The 17,844-nt window shown below is 33.1% G+C and overlaps 1 protein-coding gene across 2 annotated transcripts in view; it reads left to right on the forward strand.

Moving 5' to 3' along the window:
• The window catches only part of LOC138324666 (receptor-type tyrosine-protein phosphatase epsilon-like), a 17,354-nt gene extending 671 nt beyond the window's left edge, over positions 1 to 16,683 (forward strand). Inside the window, exons 3-23 of one of the 2 annotated variants that reach the window (XM_069269703.1) lie at positions 441 to 536; positions 680 to 775; positions 1,130 to 1,247; positions 1,636 to 1,754; positions 4,487 to 4,665; positions 5,047 to 5,134; positions 5,760 to 5,836; positions 6,170 to 6,206; positions 6,859 to 6,956; positions 7,156 to 7,284; positions 7,479 to 7,624; positions 7,991 to 8,126; positions 8,749 to 8,898; positions 8,994 to 9,093; positions 9,590 to 9,663; positions 9,766 to 9,891; positions 10,016 to 10,132; positions 10,848 to 11,002; positions 11,472 to 11,607; positions 13,028 to 13,126; positions 13,225 to 16,683. In XM_069269703.1, coding sequence (XP_069125804.1) covers positions 441 to 536; positions 680 to 775; positions 1,130 to 1,247; positions 1,636 to 1,754; positions 4,487 to 4,665; positions 5,047 to 5,134; positions 5,760 to 5,836; positions 6,170 to 6,206; positions 6,859 to 6,956; positions 7,156 to 7,284; positions 7,479 to 7,624; positions 7,991 to 8,126; positions 8,749 to 8,898; positions 8,994 to 9,093; positions 9,590 to 9,663; positions 9,766 to 9,891; positions 10,016 to 10,132; positions 10,848 to 11,002; positions 11,472 to 11,607; positions 13,028 to 13,096 — 2,246 coding nt within the window. In that variant the 3' untranslated portion in view covers positions 13,097 to 13,126; positions 13,225 to 16,683. Of the gene's footprint in view, positions 1 to 440; positions 537 to 679; positions 776 to 1,129; positions 1,248 to 1,635; positions 1,755 to 4,486; positions 4,666 to 5,046; positions 5,135 to 5,759; positions 5,837 to 6,169; positions 6,207 to 6,858; positions 6,957 to 7,155; positions 7,285 to 7,478; positions 7,625 to 7,990; positions 8,127 to 8,748; positions 8,899 to 8,993; positions 9,094 to 9,589; positions 9,664 to 9,765; positions 9,892 to 10,015; positions 10,133 to 10,847; positions 11,003 to 11,471; positions 11,608 to 13,027 lie in introns of both variants that reach the window. The other variant, XM_069269702.1, reaches the window with a different exon arrangement.
• The last annotated feature ends 1,161 nt before the right edge of the window (positions 16,684 to 17,844 follow it).

Genomic DNA, 17,844 nt, shown 5'->3' on the forward strand with positions numbered 1-17,844 from the left:
ACCTTCTAAAAGTGTTTGGAATTGATATGTTCACTAGAACATTGTGTATTACAGCAGTGATTTTTCTATTATTGTTATTATTTGAACAATTTAGAAAAAACCCAGAAATAAAGAACAGACTCATCTGTAATTCGACCACTGCAGTCTGCCTATTAGTCTGCCCACTTATCAAGACACATATAAAACATATGAATAATCTGATTCAATAGAAAATAAAATAAGACAAAAGAAAAAAAAATGAACAACCTTGATAAATAATATGATCAAAACCACATTTCCAGACTATCGTACACTACTTAAAGACTTGCATATTAGGCGAAAAACGCAATTGACAGACGATACTATAGGTTCACAAATTATTTTAGTATTATCCGAGATATCACAATTTCACGATTTGAACATGTGTTTTGCATATTTTTAAATCAAGCGTTATTCCACAGAATGCAAACCTGGGTTTTATGGTGACTTATGCAACCAGATATGTCCAGACAATTGCAAAGATAAAATTTGCAGCATGAATGACGGCAACTGCACGGGTGAGACTATATTTTTTTTCATTTCTTAATAATTATCACATCATCTTTCTTATATTACCTAGCTGGGTTATATACTCATAAGTACAAAGAACTTCACATGTCCATATAGTGTTACACCAAATTCGTGTTTTCTTTTTCTCAAGAATGTGTTTCGGGTTATTACGGACGTTCCTGTAGACAGATGTGCCCACCCAATTGTAAAAACAACGTATGCAACCTACAGGACGGACAATGCATTGGTATGTGATCAAGTCATATCTTAAGTCAAATGCTTTTTTCCTCAAATATTATTTAATCCAGGAGCTAACCACACGTCTGGCAATTTTTAGACATGTTTACAAAATCAGAGCTTGTATTCGTATCGTATAAAATGTATGAGGAAATATTCTATCAACAATGTATAATATAATTATATTGTATGCCTAAATCAGGGATTATAATTTGTCTATATCGAAACTCATTTGCATATTCATTTCTATAAACATTTTTGTTAAAAATATGCTTTATACACAAAAAGTTGCACAATTTTATTTTCTTTATCACAATGGTTTAGACCAAAATCAATAATATATATATATATATATTCTTTTTAGAAAAGAAAGCCATAACGAGTGAACCTGAAAATCAGGCCGGCACATATGCCGGGGCTGCTGTGGGGGCGCTTATCGTTATTGCTGTGATAGTAGTTGTGGTAGTATTTGTCATTAGAAGGTAAGTGAAACAATACGGCGAATAGGATAAGATTATTTCAGCAACAACAGAACTTGGTTCGAGTCTGTATTATACCCCAATTTTAGACGTTTATTTAACAAAATTTCCCTTTAAATTTGAAGTGATTTAAAGCAAACAATCAAAATACACAATATCCTCAAAATGGCGTCTTGAAAAATCTATCTACACACTACCTTTCATTATTTACCATTAGGCGACGTAATCAATACAGTAAATTTGGCAACTAGGAGAAAATTCCTATTAAATATATGTGCAAGTATCGGTATATATAAATTAAGCTAAGCGCTTAGCTGCGTTTTAAAGTTTCAGTATTCAGGATATATGCATTTTACATATTCTGACACATCTGACAAATTTTCTTTTGTAGGCGACGGCAAATTCCAAATAGAAAAATGAATAACAACTTCGATGGTGATTTAGAAACAACATTGTCCTTGCCCCCTGTTAAATCAAAGAGTGCTAACAAGAGCCGTGCCGTATCAGCACGTAAGTGTAGCTTTTATATCAAAATAATTCAATTTTGCTTGTAACAAGCATTGCCATTGCCTTAAAAATTACTTTATCAGCCCATAAAGGACAAAAATGGCGTCACCGTTTGTAACGTCTCTTCCGATGGACTGATATAACGGGATAATGATTTCATAGAAAAGAGAGTCCTAAAATTAATTCGTAATTTTGAATAGATAATCTTAAGTAAATTGAATTAAAGGATTGATTTGAATATATTTTTATGTTATGGAGATATAACACAAAAATATGAGTGTACTCTCATCATAAACCGTTACGCAGTTTATTTAGAGTACACTAAGATTTTTCTGTTATATCTCCATAACATAAAAAATATAATCAAGTTAATCCTTAAGCTAGTGTCATATGCAATATGTTAGCTTTAAAGCTTCACTAGTGGCAATGGTCACAAACTTATCCATTGTTTGGTAGGTTTAGTTTTCATTAAAAGTATTCTCAATAATAGTGAGACAATACTTGTATTATTTAAGAATACAACCGAGATTCTTATTTTTTTACGAATAATAGTGACCTTATTATGATAATATAAATAGGCTGTAAATATGATAAATTTTCAAGCAATCGTTGAATAGAGTTTACAATAACATTGTGCAGTAAATAATTCACTGCTGAAAATGTATAAGTATGAAAACTGTCTAATCCGACACCATAAGGTACAGTGATTGAGTTGACAGGTTGTTAGATATGTCGGGTGCCGCGTAAGATAGATTTTATGGTATACATAATTGAGGAATGGAACTGTGAAAGTATGTGTAACAGGGTTAAATTTTGTAATTGTTTTCAATATGTCTCGTGTTATATTTCAAGGTGTGTTATTAAGATTTGTATGGAGTGTGCATCTTTAATGGATTTGAATATAGGTAATGATGTATTGGACTATATGGACATAAACGATCTTTGAAGGTGATAATTCCGTGACTGTCGACCGTAGGGAAACCCGTGTTTTTTCGAAAAAAAACCAATTCTGTTATATTTCAACTTTTTAATCCCATTACTACTAAACATTTAATTGTTATGATGGAAATATATAAATGGATCAGTAAAACTATTAACTAGTAACGAGAAAGGTAACATAAATGTAAGAACTGTATTTCTTTATACATTTTATTATATTTACATTTTCACTTGAGTCCCACTATGTAATCTTACCAAGCGCAGTTGGCAGTCATATAGACAATGAACTTCAATCGCTTATATTTACACTTGCTAGGCTTGTTCACTATACGCAAGTACTAGCCGATTTTGTTTACCATAACTGCATGGTAACATTGAACTTTGAACTTGCGTATGAAAATGTTCTAAGCAACGTAAAGGGGCTACTTTTTTTTAAAAGCAACACATGGCTTTGTTTGCATTTTGACACAACATTACGTGTATATTGTTGTTTTTCAAAGAATTTTGGGAAAATGTAAACAATACATGTATGTTTTATATTTATATATGATACCAACATTTTTTGAATTAACAATTGTATAAAGAAACGAGAAAATATCCCGACCGGGGCGACGTGCAGTGCTGTAAAATGTAAACATTACCTCTGTGTCTGTGTTCATCCTACGATCGCGTCTTTGGGGTGGACGGACGTGAGCCCCTCTGACAGAGGTCAGTTATAATCCTATTCTCTTGTCCTTGTTCTTTGAGAATTTAATCATATGTATTATAAAACATGCACCGCTAGTAATCCACGTATTGACAGTTGCGCGTCACCACAAATACACTGTACCCATCGAACACAAGTGAAAATGTTCCGTCTGTATATGGCGATGGATCTAAGCGTAGATTATATAAACACATGGCTCCCAAGGATGTAATATTGTCAAGTCAGACGACAATCTCAAACACGTTGAGCTACTTGAATATCGGTGTTTTGACAACTTCGGCAAACTCCAGTGTGTAAGCGTGCGTCAGGTTCGCCTCGCTGCACAAAAACGGTCACCGAGTTCACACATGTGGCCGAGTACAAATTCGTTATGTTATTACGCTATATAATTAACTTTTAGCAAAATTGAATATATATTTAAAGTTCTGATCTGATGAAATAAGATTTTCTCTGAAATTTACTTTGTTTGCCATGTTTATTTTACAATGAAATATTGAACTTTATTGTCGTCGCGGATGAATAAGTCTACTTTACGTGAAGAGTCATCTTTCGCTGTTCAATTGAGTAAGCTCCTCCCACTTTTGACCTACTTTTATTGAATAATTACGTCAAATTCAAATGACGATTTTATAGCATAAAATATCAATAAAAAAGTCGTATGAGTGTAAATATACGGATTGGATTTCGCTTTTATGTTAACCATGCTTGTATGGAGCAATTCCTCTAAGAATATATTCAATATGGGGCGCTAATACAGACGTCATTATCATTGTGACGTCACAATTGTTGTGCAAGCGATCACGAAAAACGGCTGTTCAAATGGCTGTTCCATCCTTGAAGATAACGGTTGATTAATTCAATATAGATGCAAAATACCTTGGTATATCAACATAAAATTGTAATCAAATGTAAATATAAGCATTGAACGTCTTTCAGTTGGCATCCATAGACAATATGAATGCAAACTGGACAGAGGCAAATTCCATGAAGCGCGCTAGCGCTTTATGTTGGATTTGCCTCTGTCCAGTTTACATTCATTGAATGCTAACTGAAAGACGTTCAATGGTTAAAGATAAATATTTGGTTCCAGCCGTAGAGGTGAATAAAGGAAATGAATACATCAATGTCGGTGACTTGAAGAAAGAGGAGGTAGAGCAGGTTGTTTATTGTAATATGGAGAGGCCTGATGGGGTCTCTATCGAAGAAATCCGGGCAATGATACCTCAGAAAATGAAAAATGAGGAAGAAGAATTCAAGAAAGAATTCAAGGTGTGTTAAAATTATAACCTATCCCTTGCTTTATTTAACATAAGTGGGTTTTTTTAGTAAAAGTTTGTGATTTAATGCCTTAAATGATATATTATCAAAAAGTAATTTGCGATTTTTATCACATTTAATTTGTCCTACTTATATAAGAAATTAAATCAAAATTTTAAAAAGAGTATTTACCTTTATATTGGCAATCTTAATCATCATTTTGAATTTAATTGCACATGTAATTCACGCATTAAAACATAAATTGACTTTAACAGGCTTTAGAACATTTTGGTAACTCTTTTTTGTTTGCTATTGCGTTCCATTGGAAGATATATTGACAGTAGCGATATACATTATTCTTATTTTATAAACTGTATTATTTGATGCGAATAGTTGTTGCCGTGGGGAGCAGTCTATCCTCATCTGGAAGGAAGCAAGCCCCAAAACAAAGCCAAGAACAGATTCAAAACAACATTTCCATGTAAGTAGGCGACCTTTTATAAAGTTATATACTTTAGCTGCATTTAAGTTGCGATATTCCGAGTGAAGCTGACATTATAAAGTTAAGGCAAACTATCAAATAGATCGCTCAATACTTTTCGGTAAGAAATGAATAGGTTACGTTTGCTGTACTAGTTTCCAAAACCTATAAAATTGATGCTATAAATAAGATGCTACCTCACTGATAAATGGTATTTTTTTCTCTATTAAATACAGGAGTGAATGAATTAGTATTTTCTTTCGGTTACAGAAGTTACTTTCTTTACACCATTACCATCGTTGAAAAGTTTGAGCTTTTTCTTTTACACTAAGATGAAAACATTTATAATAGTTATTGAATCCCGAAAAAATTCACGGCAATATGCCCTATATGGAAAGAGTACTGATTGCGCATGTACCAAAAGCAAAATGAAATTATTTTATATATATTTTTGTGTTAACTAGACACATACTAATACACACGATTAAACATATTAAGTTATTTTTCATATGATGAGGATCGTTTATGCATGCTCTGTCTGTGGCGAAGCATCTTTAAATATATAGTACATGTGTATGGAAAATTAATATATACAGCTTTCTCTAGCAATAACCATTCCTTTCAGATGACCATTCTCGCGTGATACTCGATACAATTGGAAAAGACCCTAACTCAGACTACATCAACGCCAACTACATAGACGTGAGTACGCTAGATACTTATAAATACAATCGATTACTTAGTACGATTATACGTATAGCGAGTATCAATATGAATCTTCATTATATATAGAAAGAAATGTTGAATGTACTTGACACAGTGAAATTTATTTCGGTGGTTCAGCAATGGATCCCTTGTGACGTCAAATTATTTATAACTTTCGAACCCATACTATAACGATTGTCTGTTGGCAACTGTTCTCTCCCTGGTTTTACACCAAGGTTTAAAAGAATTTATTTATTTCATATTTTTTACACTGACGTTAAAAGTTTAAAACAAATCATCAGTTTTTGTTCTGTTTTATTTATATGACAGGGTATAGACGACAAAAAGGCCTATGTTGCTAGCCAAGGTAAGATCAAAGGAGTCGGTAAGACCATATGGTCATTGATACACACTAAACAATACAGATTGTGTTCTTTATGCGTTTTACTCTTACACATATGTGCCCATGGCGTTTTGCATGGAAGAATAGTGAGGTGTCCGAAATGGTTATTTCTGGGAAAGGAATATAACTGATTACAACGAAAGATAATTTGCATGGCCTTAAGGATAGATGTTTGGCTTTTTATCGTTACTATCTTACTTGTGTAAACAAAACAATTTGAATAATACTTGGAAGGCACCTTGAAGGCACTGTCATTTTCACTTGATAATTCCTATACAGGTTACAGGTAATGACTTTTATGTACAATACAGGTAAGTAGTGCACGGTTGACAGGTACCAGCTGTTAGGGATGTGCATTCGTAGACTGGGCGCACGTGTGTCGATCAATGTACTTTATATAAGAGTCAAAGAACTCGTCGAAATGCCGGTAGATAGAGAAGAAACATAATGGTTGGCGTCGACAAGAGAATGTTTCGTAAACGATTCTGAATGTTTTTGAATGTTTTTTTTTAATTGCTTCGCCAGATTTCTGTATAGAATGCTAATTTGATTAATAGAACAACGACATGTTATCGAGAAAGGTACATGTATGTTACCGTGGCTTTTTATCGTTTAGGTCCGAGAGAAAACACTGTTGACGATTTCTGGAGAATGGTTTGGCAACTCAACACTGGAATAATCGTCATGGTTACAAATCTGGTTGAGGGCGGAAAAGTAACTATCAGTATTTCATCTGTTTTATTTATATTTTATCTATTTTTGTTTATGTTAATTTAAAAGTAAAACAATTTAGATGCAAATTAACTAGCAGCATTTGCCATTGTGTTTGTAAGTTGAGTTGAATGGATATATCGGGTTAATTAACCTATTGGGTATTGTCATATTGGACTAATTATATTTGGAATATCTCTAGGTGAAATGTCACCAGTACTGGCCTGAGGAAGGCGAATCTCCTGGTACGAAACATTTTAACATTAGACTTGATCGAGAAAGGACCTACGCTTTCTATGTTTTAAGGGAAATTTCACTGAGGCTAAAGAAGGTAAGGCATCGCATTTTTTTAAAGATTGTATTAAGGAGCAAATTAATTGGACTGATATTGAAGTAGACTTGTAGCTTTGTTTAGAGAATGGATACGTTATATACTGAAATAAATAACCTGATTCAACTTTTGCTTTAGAACGATATATTTCATGTTACATCAACTCCTATATATAAGTTTGATTTCGTCTACAGACAAAAGAAGAACGTCAAATCCATCATTTTCATTTTACCTCATGGCCGGATCACGGAACACCTAACAATCTTGAACTTGTTCTATTCCATCGTCATGTGACGTCATTCAGGACAAATCTGCCTGGTCCAATGATTGTCCACTGCAGGTATTTGTTCTTGACGGATCCCCAGTTGTCAATCAAACTGCAAGTGACTTTGCATTTTGTATTGTGTATGCTACGATGTTTGCTCCGATATTGGATAGGTACACACGTACGTTTCGAAGCACGTGGCGTGACTACATACTGCCTGGCGATTAGTCAATTGAGCAGTAGCAGAAACAGCATATAAGTCAATAACGATATTGATTTTTGTGTAATAGTGTACAATATATGTAAATTGAAGACGGAATGACGAATTTGTAATGATGCAATGCTTTTTTGACTAATCGGAAACACTTATACATTTTAATTTGTATATCGAGTGATGTAGTAATATGCCTTTGTCTTTATATAAATTTTGTTTATGTTAAGCGCCGGACTAGGGAGAACTGGAACCTTCATAGGACTAGATGTTCTATCAAAAGAGGAAAAAAAGACAGGACGTGTGGATATTTCCCAGTACATCAGGACGATGAGGAAAGACCGGATGAATATGGTCCAGACTCATGTAAGACATTTATAGAATGCAATGAATCTTTTAATGTATTCACTTTTCAATAATATCAGATTATATGTGATAATTAAAATTACAATAATAATAAAAAAGTAAAAATAATATGTGCGGCTTAACAGTTTATACAACTGTGGTTGCAATATGTTAACTGATGAACCTGGAGTTTTTTAATGTACGTATTTGTATTGGTTACTCCGGTAAATATCGCTATTTTACGATTGTACCATCTGTAAATTACCTTAATATCAATGTAGCTGTTTTGTAAAACCTTTAAATAACTTTAACAGCTTTAACAAAACCATTATTTTATTATTTTGTTTAGTAACTTAATTCTGATGAAATCAACTTTCATTTAATTTTACTTCACAAATAAAAGGATTTATAAAATTGATTTTCATTTCGATTTTATCATCTGAAAGGTACATACATAAGCCTTAGCAGTTATTCTTCAAATTATTTAAGTATAAAATGCACTGTCGATACTACCCTTAGTACAAAGTTTAAACAGGGAATCTTGTAATCTTGCTGCTGAAAATATATGTTTGGTTTTCGCAAAAAAGTATATGATACAATACCTTTTAATAGTCTCTATGTTACATGTCCTTTTTAACTTCAGGAACAATATATCGCCCTCCACGAGTTATTGATCGAGGCAGCCGACCTAGCCGATACATTGATTCCAAGCTCACAATTTCCAGATACTCTCAGCAAAATGCTACCTGCTGGGAAACCAACAAATCAAACTAAATTGCGAAAGGAATTTGAAGTGAGTGTTAAATGATTATGTAAAGACAAAGCTAATAACAAGCATGAAATAGCACAAATAATAAACAGTGATAATGTCTGCATTTATTTTTCCAGAAACTCCTGTCAATAGTTCCGAAATACAGCTCCGACAACTATACAGCTGGAAAGATGAAGGAGAACAAAGACAAGAACAGGACAATGTCTAACATTGCTGGTACGTACCATTATATCAGATACTAAAATCATAAATGTAATGAGGTCATTCTTACCTACCTTTATTGGGATATGAACACACTGTTTACGTGGCGGCTTACTACAAAAATCTTCTTTATAACTCGTTGAAATTTAAAAGCAATATGACATCAATTCGTGTAAGGTAAGAAGTACATTTTAATTCAATCCATTGCATATAATTGTTTTTAGACTTCTAGATAATATAAAACACATTGCTCAAATTGCTCAAAGTCATTTAGTATGGAAACGAAAATAAATATATAATGAAAAAATAAACATTTAACTGAAAACAAATTACAGGTTTTATGTCTAGAGAACAAAATCGGGGAAGAAAATGAAAACATATTTTATAACGCAGAATAAAGACAGATTTCAACTTTACAAATAATATAATACGAAGATAAAGATAGCTCAGTTTTATGTGCTGTTTGGAAAGTTTGACTCACGTTAATTATATAATTTTTCCTATTGTTTAGTTGACACGTTTCGGGCTTACCTGCGATCTCAGAAAACTGGGAGGACTGACTACATCAATGCTGTGACTTTACAGGTAGTCACTTCGTAATTAATTATTTACTTTATGGGATCACGAATAATTTGTATAAACTATAGACTAAACTGAGTTTAACATAATGACCATGCCTTTTGACAGTCACACAGGTCGAAATCCGGGTACTTGTTGACCCAGTTCCCGTTAGCCGACACGGTCGATGATTTCTGGGCCATGGTGACTGACTACAGCTGTGAGAACATAGTCGTCCTGGGTACACCTACGGAGGTAAGATATTTATTCCTTACAATTAAAAACAACAAGCTGCATAAAAGGCATTCGAAATGCGTTATAAACATTTGTGTTTCTTATTTTAAAGCATCAATTGAAAATTCTTACTGTCTCTTTTCAGCACTGGCTTCGGGATGAGAGTGAGATAAAGAATGACCAGGAGATTTACGTTGAGAAGCTGAACACCTTTGACATGATCTCGGGAGTGGATATCGGCGACTTTCTGTTCAAAACGAAGGTAAATGTGAACACATGATACGTGTGATATTTGATGTTTTTGATGACTACTTAGTAAACTATTTCTAATTTATTCTTTATTTCTCAATATACTGTGATATAAAAATGTAACATAAGCAAGTTGTAATTTTCAATATATTTGTACATGTAACGGACATGAAAGTCTTGCCACACATTAAAAGTGGTAATGGTTTAATACTTAATCTACCTCTAAGTAAATAAACTCATGGCCACGGAAAAGAACATAATAGTGTACTATAAATAAAGAACATAAAGACCTAATGGTAATTTGTAATGGTTCCAATGGCACCAATGACTGTTGAGATAATAACTTATTCTACTGGTTCAGCTGTGCAGTAGTGAGGGGTTAATGACAATTATTAACGCTATTATTCCGTATTAAGGTCAATGAAATGATGATCAAAAAAATTAACATGTGTCCTGCAAAACAAATACAACTGCCAGATATCTGAGGTGCATCACAAAGCAGTGATACACAATAGCTTTTCCATTAGTTGTATTCGTGATGATTTATTTTCTGTTGTTTCTGCAAGCTGGTGGTTAGGCAAAGGGACATGAATCTGAAATCATATACGTGTATCATCTTAAGCTTACATTTGATACTCAATCAATAGTTTGTCATTGATTTGACCGAAACGACTTGTGTGATCCATATATAGTGAACTGTTAAATTAATTTATGTTTTTGATTACAAGATCTCCAGTGGTGACACTGTTCGGATTTTTACAATAAAAGACTGGACATCCGAGTCCTTCCTTCCTCCCTCAGACTCTTCTCTCCTACAACTGTTGGAGCAATTGGACAGTCGGCGACGGTCTGATACCAACAAACCCGTGGTTGTCATGTGTCGGTAAGTGAAGAGTAAAACACGTGATCAAATGGTCGTCATTTGTCTGTATGTGAAAATACATTGTCAGGTGTCGGTAAGTGAGTCAAACATGTGACCGGCTTTTATCAGTAAGTTTTGCGACAAAAACGTGGTCGTCATATTTCGGTGGTTTGAAGATTTGGTATATTCTGGTGTTTATAGATTTGTTTTAGCTTTACTTGTTTTTGTTTGGCTATTCCGCTCTTATGACGATATATCGCTGCTTATTGATTACCCTTGCCCTTGGAAATATCACATCAGAATATAAAATGCTACACGTGCATACTACATGTTTTAATATCGTTATTAATCATGTATGTTGAAACTTAATATTAGACTTGCATATTTTTTTTTTAATTTGACATTTACAGTAACAAATGCTATATCACTCTGCTTTCTAAAAATAGTGTTTTATAAAACATGTATTTCATGCTGTCTTTCCGTTATTTAGGAATGGTTGTACGCAGAGTGGCCTGTTCTGCTGCTTATCCAACATAAGGGATCAGATGAAGATGGATGAGGAGGTGGACATATTCCAAACGGCCAGACAGATACAGATCCGCTGTCCACAGGCTCTCAGAAACATTGTAAGTATACCATCGGTAATAAGATCGTGTATATACATAAACGTTGTAAACCAATCGTTGAAATTGTTTCGCATACATCGGTAATGAGATCGTGTATATATATAAACGTTGTAGACCAATCGTTGAAATTGTTTCGCATTCATTTGCGTTCCTTATCCTGTCTATATTAAGTCGGCCTTACATGATTTATGATCAATGTAACATCTGGCATTACTGCATACACTTTGATGCTTCAATGTTAGATGGTTGGGTATAGAGACCGCAGAACCAAATGATTTCGCTATATACGACATACAGTGTATTAACGTTTGGCACTGTCAAGGTTAAATGGAGTTTTCAAATTTGGTCACCTGTCACTAATTTTGAAGAATGGCTTCTCGCATACCTGTGAATAAATAGAAATAAAGATCTACCATCTTGCTAAACTTTTATGTGGTGGGAGGGGGGCTTATGTTGAATTCCGCACCAAAAAATGACCAAAAAATATATGAAATTCCAATATTGATTACCTCCCCCTGTTAGACACACACTTGGCAGAATTTAAAAAATTCTTTATATATTTTACATCTTCATGTATTGCCCAACCCACACATTAAACATTTGAAACTGATGCACCCTGAATACCCAATCAGCAGGCTCCGAAACATTCACCTCTCTATGAATCTTGTGCCCAAAAGGGGATTTCCAGGAATCTATTTTTGGTTTGATTCTGCGCTACCTATAGCTGCAATATTATAGCTCAAAATACTTTTAGACAGATAATGGTGTCGTCTTTAGAGCTACAATTGGTGCCTATTACTGCTAATGGAACAAAGTAATGATTGTGCAAACCATTATTAAAACGTCTGTGTGCATTTTATCTTACTTGTTTGATATCACTTACCTACTAGGCAATAAAACTGAACCGTATAAAATACCAAATTCACAGCGATATATGATTTTTTTCACATATAAATATGATGGTCTTTTCTAAGGAAAATTATACGGCAAGTCTGTAAATTGAATTTGACGTCTTATGAGTAATTAAGTATATATTAAGAATTGTCATTATGTTTCTTTTGGACAAAAATAATATGTAAATAAATGTATACGCTTAAAATAATTGGAAACCTTCAAAAAAGTATAGAAAATTGTGCCCGAGTGATTTTCGGAGGCAGTGCTCAACTACGACATATAGGGACCATTTCGTAGCCGGTCGAAAGATATAGTAGGCTGAGTAGGTATATTCGTTCTAGGCTGGGTATAGAAGTAAAACTCTGTGATAACGTTAAATTACGTTACGGTTTACATGATTTGATGGGAAGAATAATTCACAATCATTTTATGTACCTTAATATATATTACTGAAAATATTAAGTCAATTAAGCTCAGTTCATGAAGAAGATATGGTGTCTGGTCATCGTTCATCTTATTATTTCAGGAGCAGTATCAGTACAGTTACAAATTCATAGGACAGTATCTGGATTCTACCAACGTGTATATCAATTAATCACAATGTACAATATTTAGATTAACCAACGTTTATATAAATTGATCACTAGGGACAGTATCTCAATTCTACAAACGTTTATATCAAGTGATCACGATCGACAACATCTCGATTCTACAAGCGTTTATATCAATTGATCACGATGGACAATAACTCGATTCTACCAACGTTTTTATCAATTGATAACATTGGACGATATCTCGATTCTACCAACGTTTGTATCAATTGATCACAATGGACAATATATGGATTCTACCAACGTTTATATCAATTGATCACAACGGACAATATATGGCTTCTATCAACGTTTACTTTAATTGATAACAATGGACAATATTTCTATTCTGCCATCGTTTATATTAAGTCACCACAATAAAAAACATAAGGTTTCTACCAGCGTTTATATCCAGTGACCACGATGGGCAATACGTTTTATCTAGATTATATTATCGTTTATATCAGTTGATCACATGGGATATCTAGATTCCACCACTCTTTATATCAATTTAATCATTGTAGGCAATGTATAGTTCTACTAATATGTAAATCAAGTGATTACAGTGGACAAGATATCTTGATTCTACCAAATTAAGTTCGTACTAATTGATCACAACCAACATGCATATCAAGCGATCACATTGGACAATACAACTGCATTCTTGTAACGTTTTCACTAATTGACTATACTGGACAATATCTGGATTCAATCTGGACAATCTATGTTTTCTTTAGGCGGAACGCCAATATTTAACATTCTATATTATTCATATCAATGAGTTTGATAGATTTCGATAGAACATCTGTTAACATAGACATTAAGCGATTTAATACCCATCAAGTAAATTACATAAACAACAGAGTGCAAACATTTCCTTGGTTGGAGTTTTAGACGTGTTAGCTCTTTTCATTTTAAAATGGTATATTTTCCTGTTTGAATATGCTTTATGTATGTTGATTGTTAGAGCAAATGACAATATAATAACCAAGTGCTTTCTTGTAATGCTTGCAATATTTTTGTTTTTATTGTTGTTTTATTGAGTACTTTTTTCTTGTACGAGGTGGTCCGGTGGACAATCTCGGCTATATTTTTTTATAAATAACACATAATGATATGGATGTACATTATAGATCTTTACACTTTGTTTAATATGTCAATCATGTGAAATTTCACAGATACTATATGATATTTTATTATTCTTTTTATACGAACATCAAACACCTCAAACTTTCAGAAATAGCGTTTTTTTTAAATAGGATGATTTTGACATCAGCTGTTTTTATCGCATTTATCAAAATTACTTTTGTTTAGATATTGACACAACATGTATGTACATTATGTTTCCTGCGCCATTGCATAATATAGTTTATATAGATGGGCAGAAACGATGTTGGATTTTAAGCTAATACTATTATTTACTAAAACAGTGTACTGTTGTCACTATTTGTACTAAAAGTTTTATTTCAGATACATTTGTTTGACCGTCTTCAATGTTATAGTATGGTGACTGATAATATTGAAATAGTTTATTTCACAGTACATTCCCAGTTCTTATTCTCATCTTTAATTTCTCTTTACGTAAATAAGATATGTTTTTCTTTTACTTTCTGTATGTCTGATGGTATTATCTTTAAATATCTCCACTACATTTCTAATTATCATTGTCTCATTATAGTGTAATCGTGCGCTATGTATCCAGCTGAGATCTCAAGTATAGTTTTATATTTCCGTATATGTTTTGCTTCATTTTTTATCAATTTTATATCTAAATTCCGAATGTTTTTTTTTAAGTTTTCATTATTGATTATAAAACTTCACTACATATATCAAATAAATAGTTCAAATGCCCACTACTTTCTGAAACGGCTTTTGATTTTAAGAATGTGAATGTAAAATGAAATTGATAAATTTTGTAAAGTCAAAAGATGTTTACTTACTGTTAATATTATACTTCTGAACAAGTCAATTAACATCAATCTTATATTAATTATCATCAAGCAGATTGTCTTCCTAATTACCGCAAGTTAGTTAAAGATGCTCCACCGCTGACAAATGGTATTTTTTCACTTTCAAAAACAGGAGCAGACGATTTTGTATTTTTCTTCAGTTACAAAAGTTACTTATTTTTACAACATTACCACCATTGAAAAGTTTGAGCTTCTAATTTTACTTCAAGTTAAAAATATGAAAAATAATTAATTGCATCCCGAAAAAATTCCGTGGCACTATATCTTATATAGAATGAAGTAATGATTGCGCATGCACCAAAGGCGAAATAGATTATTCTATGTTATTTTTTGTGTTAATTAGGCATATATATACACGATTCAACACCAATTATTGTTCAAATGATGAATATCATTAATGCTCTGTCGGCGGTGGAGCATCTTTAACTATTACTGCGCCAGACTGTTAACATAGAATACGCAGGGAATTGTTTGTTGTTCTTATTTGTTTGGTCGTGTAATCTCATCTTAGACGATCTCTTATGTTATTATTGTTTTTGAGATATTCTTATCTTTTTTGTTTTTGCTTCGGAAAGGTGCATTTGTTTTGGGCCTTTAATCAAAACACCTCATCTCGAAATCAATTAATCGAAAAATGTTTTCGATCTGATGTTCTTGAATGGGTGGTATCAAATGAGAAATAGTTCAAATTGATAGGACAATCTATTTTTACCAGTTCATGTTAATGGATGTATCTGCAATATATTTGTATGTTTTAAATCGTTTTCTTACATACGTCTAATATTGTTTTTTTTAATTTTCTATTCAGTTGTAGCATTATGTTTTGTTTGTCTTTATTGTATGTATATATTTATCCAAGATAATTGATAAGGTTATGATATGCTTATTCAAAAAAAGATAACGAAACTCCGAATAAGTTAAAGATAGGTGACACCGGATTGTAAATGATAAGTTTATGTTTAACAAATTCATGGTCATATTATAGACCCAGAAGTATGTATTAATATTACCTCTAATAATAGCTTTCATATTTATTTGTTATTGCACCCCAATAGTTAATTAATACGTACCTGTACATTTCATTTACAAATGATTGATCATGCCGAAGTCCAATCTTACATGTACTAGTTAACATTTTGACATGGATTTTCTCAGCTAAATTTAAAAAAAGAATCCAATTTCGATAACTATTCAAACACAGAGTAAAATCTAATTTTGCGTTTTTGCATATTTTGCGTAGTCTAAGCGGCATTTTCTCCTGATCGGTTCATTTGCACGTTATCTTATTGATAGTTTTTATTTGCGACGTCATATAACTGACCACTACGCATGTGCGAATGGAACAGAGTATATGTTTGTTTAACAACGCAGCCAAAATAATTTTTTAACAAAGGCTGGTATTGTGGTATGAATATAAAAACATGATTATAATCTATTTTAAAAGGCCAAAATTGTCAAGGAATACGTTTTGGTATTACGTTTATATATCAAATTGACTGTAGGGCATACAAATATCTTACAATACAAATCAATAGGGTCCCACGTATAGGTATACTACTGCCATGAATCATCTGTAGATGCCATCTTTTGTTATATTGTTATTAAATCTAAATAGCATCTAATCATTAGTTGTTTTTTTATGGAGATTTAAGTGACGTGGCCTATAAGCGATTACTGGCTGCTTTACAAAACTAGATCTCGTTGTGAGACTTGGGCAGTAAACATTCATGTCCTAAAGCCTTGCAGTCATCATACAGGCGCTGGCAAGGGGTAAAATTAAAGTTTTGTGTCTGATACTAAAGAAATGTGTGCCCATCTTTTGGTAATACGTTGACTTAGTTAAATTGCATATACAATTACTATTACAGAATGAATACATTTGAAAGAATTCTTCGACTTGGGACAGATTTATAATAAAAGACAAGAAAGTGAGTTTCGTTCCATGTGAAATCAACTGGGCCTTTTAACTGACAATGGTCAATTATAAATAACGCAGGTCCATTTTGACTATGTTAATCTTATGCCTTGGCTAATCGAAAAAAAACCCACACACTTCATCCCCGCCAATAATATATCAATCCATATCGTGGATATTTTCAAATTAATCACAGAGTCGAATCAAGGGCAAACGTTTATTCGACACTTACCCACTGTGTCATGTGATCACCCACAGACGCACATGATATCGCACTCGTTACACGTTGCTCCAGATAAAAGTTGATATAGTTTATAATACAATAATTGGAAATTTAGAGAAAAAAAAAACTCTATTAAAGACAGTCTAGGTTTTCGAAGTACTGTAACCCATATAACTGTAAAGACAAATGTTCAGTCATGTGAAAAATATTGTTACTGTACCATATATTCCTGGTTTTTTAATAAAGCGCCTTCAATCACCGCCATGTTCAGTATCTTCGGGTTTTGTCAGAATTCCGAATGGTATCACGTGACTGATGTCCACACGACCTGCACGTGGTGATCCAGGTAGCTAGCGTTAGCGCACATGTGTTTGTTTACGTTTTTCTTCTGGCTAATATGGGCAAATCGTGCTGGCATATGTCCACAGAGCGAGTATTTGAAACATATAATTCACACATTGTCGTAATTTAATATTTAATGTTTTGTAATGTGCGAGTATCATTATCTTTGTAGATCCAGTCTGCTGAGGTCGACCACATGTTTTGTTTACGAACATTTCTCTTGGTTTAACAACTTTCGTGTTACTTCGAGATTGTCGCGACGATGTTCGGAAGAGTTCGGAATGATTAGGCATCTTTCGTGTA

Source organism: Argopecten irradians, chromosome 6 (assembly GCF_041381155.1).
Source record: "Argopecten irradians isolate NY chromosome 6, Ai_NY, whole genome shotgun sequence".
NCBI classification, from domain to species: domain Eukaryota; kingdom Metazoa; phylum Mollusca; class Bivalvia; order Pectinida; family Pectinidae; genus Argopecten; species Argopecten irradians.